This window comes from Lethenteron reissneri, chromosome 68, assembly GCF_015708825.2.
Source record: "Lethenteron reissneri isolate LAM-NWPU_2019-01 chromosome 68, ASM1570882v1, whole genome shotgun sequence".
In the NCBI taxonomy this organism is placed as follows: domain Eukaryota; kingdom Metazoa; phylum Chordata; class Hyperoartia; order Petromyzontiformes; family Petromyzontidae; genus Lethenteron; species Lethenteron reissneri.
Window position 1 is genome coordinate 1277308 of NC_083846.1, and position 7500 is coordinate 1284807.

Here is a 7500-nt window from a genome sequence, read left to right on the forward strand (position 1 = left end):
GTGACGTCACCGCCACTTAGTGGCGAATGGCGGTTGTTGTTGTTGTTGTGTGTGTGTGTGAGTGCGCATGTGTGAGCGCGCGTGTGTGAGCATGCGTGTGTGAGCATGTGCGAGTGTGTGTGAGTGCGCATGTCTGTGTGAGCGTATGTTTGATCGTGTGAGCGTGCCTGTGTGTGAGCGGATGTGAGTGAGCGTGTGAGTGAGCGTGTGATGGTGATGATAGTGATGGTGGTAGCTGTGTTGATGACATTGGTGGTGGTGGTGATAGTGATGATGGTATCTGTGTTGATGACCGTGATGGTGATGAGTCGTAATGTAATTTTATCTCGGCCCGTGAGTCGTCAAAACGCCGGCAGCGAAATCCCTCGCCTGGTTTGTAACGTCTCCATCACGTCGCCCCTCCCTTGCCCCCCCCCCCTGCTCCCCCCCCCCCCCCAGGGATCTACGTTCTGATCGTGGTGGGGGCGCTCATGATGGTGGTCGGATTCCTGGGCTGTTGCGGAGCCATCCAGGAGTCGCAGTGCATGCTGGGAACCGTAAGTGCGGCGGGCGCCGCGAGGCTCGGGGAGGGAGGGCGGGCGGGGGGGCAGCGTTGGAACGGCGATCGAAATTATTGGGGCGGTCCTTTTCCCCCACCCACCACCCCCCAACGATTCAGCGATGTTGTCAGGTTCGATGGGAGACGCGGGGAGACGCAGGGTGGCACAGGGAGACGCAGGGAGACACGGGGAGACGCAGGGAGACGCAGGGAGACACAGGGTGGCACGGGGAGACACGGGGAGACGCAGGGAGACACGGGGAGACACGGGGAGACGCAGGGAGACACGGGGAGACACGGTGAGACGCAGGGAGACACGGGGAGACACGGTGAGACGCAGGGTGGCACGGGGAGACACGGGGAGACACGGGGAGACGCAGGGAGACACGGGGAGACACGGTGAGACGCAGGGTGGCACGGGGAGACACGGGGAGACACGCGGAGACGCAGAGTGGCACGGGGAGACGCAGGGAGACGCAGGGTGGCACGGGGAGACACGGGGAGACGCAGGGTGGCACGGGGAGATGCAGGGTGGCACGGGGAGACGCAGGGAGACGCAGGGTGGCACGGGGAGACACGGGGAGATGCAGGGTGGCACGGGGAGACACGGGGAGACGCAGGGAGACGCACGGTGGTACGGGGAGACACGGGGAGACGCAGGGAGACGCACGGTGGTACGGGGAGACACGGGGAGACGCAGGGTGGCACGGGGAGACACGGGGAGACGCAGGGTGGCACGGGGAGATGCAGGGTGGCACGGGGAGACGCAGGGAGACGCAGGGTGGCACGGGGAGACACGGGGAGACGCAGGGTGGCATGGGGAGACACGGGGAGACGCAGGGAGACGCACGGTGGTACGGGGAGACACGGGGAGACGCAGGGTGGCACGGGGAGACACGGGGAGACGCAGGGTGGCACGGGGAGATGCAGGGTGGCACGGGGAGACGCAGGGAGACGCAGGGTGGCACGGGGAGACACGGGGAGACGCAGGGTGGCACGGGGAGACACGGGGAGACGCAGGGAGACGCACGGTGGTACGGGGAGACACAGGGTGGCATGGGGAGACGCGGGGAGACACGGGGCGGCTCGGGGTGGTCACGGGGACTGCGTGCGGAATGCGGTTGCCCGCACGGCTGCCATCACCTCCCCGTCACGCACGATGTGCCCTCGCCCACCTCACCCACCTCGCCCACTTCGCCCACCTCACCCACCTCACCCACCTCACCCACCTCACCCACCTCGCCCACCTCGTCCACCTCGCCCACCTCACCCACTGCACCCACCTCACCCACCTCGCCCACCTCGCCCACCTCGCCGACCTCGCCCACCTCACCCACTTCACCCGCGCTATCGCCGCCGTCTCACACCCGTCTCGCGCTCGCGGGGTGAGGCACTCATCTAGCAGCGGATAGAGAACAGCCGCGTGGGATGAGCACGTGCAGTAACAACAGCAGCAGTAGCAGCAGTAGCAGCAGTAGCAGAAGCAACAACAGCAGCAACAGCAGAAGTAGCAGCGGTAGCAACGGTAGCAGCTGCAGCAGCAACCACAACAGCTGCAGCAGCAGCAGCAACAGCTGTTGTGGTGCGGGATGGGAAAGTGGCCGTGCGTGTGTGTGTGTCTGCGTGTGTGAGCGTGTGTGAGCGTGCGTGTGTGTGCGCGTGTGTGTGAGCGTGTGTGTGTGTGCGCGTGTGTGTGTGCGTGTGTGAGCGTGTGTCTGCGTGTGTGAGCGTATGTGTCTACGTGTGTGAGCGTGTGTGTGCGTGTGTGTGCGTGTGTGAGCGTGTGTGAGCGTGTGTGAGCGTGTGTGTGTCTGCGTGTGTGTGTGCGCGTGTGTGTGTGCGTGTGTGAGCGTGTGTCTGCGTGTGTGAGCGTATGTGTCTACGTGTGTGAGCGTATGTGTCTACGTGTGTGAGCGTGTGTGTGCGTGTGTGAGCGTGTGTGTGCGTGTGAGAGCGTGTGTGTGCACGTGTGCTCGCTCGTGGTGCCAGAGGCGATGTTGTGCGTGCACGCTGCCCCTCCCTGTGTTTACCAAGCAGCCACCTTCAGCCTTGCGCTCCTCCTGAACGCGGTATAACCAGCGTGTGCGCGTGTGTCTGCGTGTGTGTCTGAGTGTGTGTCTGCATGTGCGTGTGTGTCTGCGTGTGTGTGTCTGCGTGTGTGTCTGAGTGTATGTCTGCGTGTGTGTCTGCATGTGCGTGTGTGTCTGCGTGTGTGTGTCTGTGTGCGCGTGTGTGTCTGCGTGCACGTGTGTGTCTCTGTGTGTGTGCGCGTGTGTCTGCGTGTGTGTGTGCGTGTGTCTGCGTGTGTGTCTGCGTGTGTGTGCGTGTGTGTCTGCATGTGTGTGTGTCTGCGCATGTGTGGGGAGCGGTAGTGTCACGGTTAGCGCTATGCTGCGCTACGAACCAGGCGACCCGGGTTCGATTCCCGCTCACGGCCAACACCGGTGACGATTATCTGAACCGGTCCTGGGCCTCCCCTAGGTCGACTCGGCCTTAAAACGTGTACCCGGTGCACCATCGCGAAACATCAGCACTGGGGCTCCGATGCGCCGCTCCCAGCCTCCGTAGACTCTGCTCGCTCACAGCACTTGCCCCAGCGGGCCGTGTGAGCTGCGTGGGGGACCTTTGCCTTTGCGCGTATGCGCGCACGTGCGGAGTTTTATCGCAGCAGTGGCTTTAAAAAAAAAATGGGGAAGTTCCAGGCAACACGCAAATAGGAGTAAATGTTTAATTGTAATTGCGATGGTAAAGTGTTGGCCCACGGGGCCGCCACGAGTTCACACGCGACGACTTCCCAGCATGCCGTGCACGTGACGGTGACGTCACGCGATGTCACGCGGCACGGAGTGCAATGCCATCGAGCGGCGCGCCGTTCCGTGCGGGGAGCCCCTCGGTTCCACACTCCGCGTCTTCCGGAACGCCGCTGCCGCTGCCGTCGATTGGCTTGGGGCATGAGGATTTTATCCGGCGTAAGGCACTACCACTGGGGTGCAAGCTGATGCCTGTCCGTCCTTCATGTAACGGCAGTATCACGAGGACGCACTGGGAGGAGAGATGGATGCCAAAGTGCTGGAACAGCTACCCCGAATGTTGCCGGGACACGATTCCCGACTGTGGTTGTGATTGGTTGCCGATGTAATAGTTTGTCGTTAATTGTGGTTGTCAGTGGTTATTGTTGTTGTTGGTTGGTGTTGTTGTTGTTTGTAATTGTGGCTGAATCTATGTCTCACCCCCCTCCCCATCCTCCACCACCTCCTCCTCTACCGCCTCCTCTACCACCACCTCCACCACCACCGCCTCCACCACCACCACCTCCTCTACCACCACCGCCTCTTCAGTTCTTCACTTTAATCGTCATCCTCTTCGCGGCCGAGATCACCGCCGCCATCTGGGCCTTCATGTTCCACGACGAGGTGAGGCACCAGCACCACACAGACGCCCCCACCCCACCGCCCCCACCCCACCGCCCCCACCCCATCGCCCCCACCCCGTCGCCCCCACCTCATCGCCCCCACCCCATCGCCCCCACCCCATCGCCCCCACCCCGTCACCCCCACCCCATCGCCCCCACCCCGTCACCCCCACCTCGTCGCCCCCACCCCGTCGCCCCCACCTCACCGCCCCCACCTCGTCACCCCCACCCCGTCGCCCCCACCCCACCGCCCCCACCCCGTCGCCCCCACCCCATCGCCCCCACCCCGTCGCCCCCACCTCATCGCCCCCACCCCATCGCCCCCACCTCGTCGCCCCCACCCCATCGCCCCCACCTCACCGCCCCCACCCCGTCGCCCCCACCCCGTCGCCCCCACCCCACCGCCCCCACCCCGTCGCCCCCACCCCGTCGCCCCCACCTCACCGCCCCCCACCTCGTCACCCCCACCCCATCGCCCCCACCCCATCGCCCCCACCCCGTCGCCCCCCACCCCATCGCCCCCACCCCGTCGCCCCCACCCCGTCGCCCCCACCCCACCGCCCCCACCCCGTCGCCCCCACCCCGTCGCCCCCACCTCACCGCCCCCCACCTCGTCACCCCCACCCCATCGCCCCCACCCCGTCGCCCCCACCCCATCGCCCCCACCCCGTCGCCCCCACCCCGTCGCCCCCACCCCGTCGCCCCCACCCCACCGCCCCCACCCCGTCGCCCCCACCCCGTCGCCCCCACCTCACCGCCCCCACCTCGTCACCCCCACCCCATCGCCCCCACCCCATCGCCCCCACCCCGTCGCCCCCACCCCATCGCCCCCACCCCGTCGCCCCCACCTCACCGCCCCCCGCCCCATCACCCCCACCCCATCGCCCCCACCCCGTCGCCCCCACCCCGTCGCCCCCACCCCGTCGCCCCCCACCTCACCGCCCCCACCTCGTCACCCCCACCTCGTCACCCCCACCCCGTCACCCCCACCTCACCGCCCCCACCCCGTCGCCCCCACCTCGTCACCCCCACCCCGTCGCCCCCACCTCACCGCCCCCACCTCGTCACCCCCACCCCGTCGCCCCCACCCCGTCGCCCCCACCCCGTCGCCCCCACCCCGTCGCCCCCACCTCACCGCCCCCACCTCGTCACCCCCACCTCGTCACCCCCACCCCGTCACCCCCACCTCGTCACCCCCACCACGTCACCCCCACCTCGTCACCCCCACCTCACCGCCCCCACCTCGTCACCCCCACCTCGTCACCCCCACCCCGTCACCCCCACCTCGTCACCCCCACCCCATCGCCCCCACCCCGTCGCCCCCACCTCACCGCCCCCACCAGCCGTGCTCAATTCGCTGCTGATGGGTGAAGGCCTCCCCGAGCCACCACCGCTGCCGCTCGCGGCCCGCTAACGACGGCACGTGGCCCGCTAACGACGGCACGTGGCCCGCTCACGACGGCACGTGGCACGCTCACGACGGCACGTGGCACGCTCACGACGGCACGTGGCACGCTCACGACGGCACGTGGCCCGCTAACGACGGCACGTGGCACGCTCACGACGGCACGCGGCCCGCGCCTCTACTTCATCTCCCCCGTGGACGTCCTCGCCGCAGCGATCCCCAACCCCTGGCTCCCGCCCCATTGTTGGTCTCCAACACGATGACGACGATGATCGCCATCTTTGCAATTACGATGTTGACGACGTTGACGACGACGACGATGATGATGACGATGACGACGATGATGATGATGACGACGTTGACGATGACGATGTTGACGACGACAATGTCCACGCAGGTGGAGACGCAGATGATTGAGTACTACAACGGCCTCTACAACGACAAGGGCAACAGCACACGCTCCGCCACCAACACAACTCTGAGCATCATCCACTCCACGGTGAGCCCCCCCCTCCGCCCCCCCCCCTCCGCCCCCCTCCTCCACCCCCCCCTTTCGCCCCCCCCCCTCCGCCCCCACCCCCCCCCCCCGCGTCTCCACGGCGGTCCCTCGCGGCACGCCGGGGTCCGGCTGGAAGCCGCGTCAAGCAAATGGGCGAGTTGGCGGATGGCAGCGCATGCTGCAGCATCACGCCCTGCCGGTGCCCGGTGCACGTGGATGTGGGACAAAGGGCCGAGACGAGGTTTTACGACGTCGCGTACTGTACCGTTCTCGCGTACTGTACTGTTCCGGGTACTGTACCGTTCTCGGTACTGTACTGTTCCGGGTACTGTACCGTTCTCGGTACTGTGCCATTCCGCGGACTGTACCGATCCGGGTACTGTGCCATTCCGCGGGGCCGACCACTCAGAAAGAGCGTGACGTGACGTGGTACGTGTACCTCCGATTATCCCGCACCCTGGCTCAGCACTCGAACCCAGGCCAACTTGGCACCCCCCTGCACCCCCCTGCACCCCCCCACCCCCCCACCCCACCACCACCCCCCCACCCCCCGTCTGTTGATAGGTAGTGAAGTCTGTCTGCGAGGAGCGGTTCTGAGTAGTCATGAGCCAGAGTCGTCATGGCGACCGCGGGGTCAAGGGAACGGACTCGGAGCGTTACAGCCACCACCGTGAGCGAGAGTGAGTGTGTGAGAGTGTGTGTATGTGAGAGTGTGTGTATGTGAGAGTGTGTGTATGTGAGAGTGTGTGGCTGCGTTGGCTGGGTCAAGTAGCCCGCATGCCCAGCCACCGCATGCCTAAACAGCTTTTGTTCGGCCGGATCGAGGGGGCTAAACGGGCGCGGCACTGGCTCGAGAAGAGATGGAGTGATGTGGAACAGGCGGACGTGGAGCTGAGTGGACTTGCCGATGACCGGTACCAGCGGTGTCAAGATCGGCCTCTGTGGAGGAGGCTTGTGAAGGACGCTGCTGGGCAGTTGGAGGCAGTCGCCCTCCAACAACAACGGAGGGCGGAGGAGCGACGCTCACAACAACGAGCAGAGCGCCGGGTAGCTAAAGCACAGCAAGTAGGGGGCACAGGTGGTGCATCAGCCAGTCATCTCGGTCATCTCAGTCAGTCGACCCGTGGCACCTGGGTCTGCCCCGTGACCTGCCAGCGGGCGTTCGACACTTCACGTGGCCTCAAGGTGCACGTGGCCTGGCACAAGCGTCGTGGTGACGTCACCGCCACTTAGTGGCGAATGGCGGTTGTTGTTGTTGTGTGAGAGTGTATGTGTGTGTGAGAGTGCGTGTGAGTGTGTGTGTGTACGTGAGAGTGTGTGTGTGTGTGAGAGTGCGTGCATATGGGGAGCGGTAGCGTAGCGGTTAGCGCGAATTCGATTCCTGATCACGGCCAACACCGGTGACGATTATCTGAACTGGTCCTGGGCCTCCCCTGTAGGTCGACTCAGCCTCAAATGAGTACCCGGTGCGGTGTGTAGTAAACATCGCCACTGGGGAGACAAAGGCGTCCGGGCGTGATGCCGGCCTTCATAGGCGCCGCGCTCATTTGCGACAAACGGCACTTGCCCCGACAGTCTGTTAAAGGATCCTTTGTCTTTGCTTGCGCCAGCGCACGAGTGTTTATGCCGCCGGAGGCTGCAGCTAG

General features: G+C 65.6%; 1 protein-coding gene across 1 annotated transcript in view; it reads left to right on the forward strand.

The window, feature by feature from the left end:
• LOC133360420 (CD9 antigen-like) overlaps positions 1-7500 on the forward strand; it is a 33772-nt gene that overhangs the window by 19127 nt on the left and 7145 nt on the right. Inside the window, exons 3-5 of the mRNA XM_061579138.1 lie at positions 439-536; positions 3877-3951; positions 5753-5854. Coding sequence (XP_061435122.1) covers positions 439-536; positions 3877-3951; positions 5753-5854 — 275 coding nt within the window. The remainder of the gene's footprint in view (positions 1-438; positions 537-3876; positions 3952-5752; positions 5855-7500) is intronic.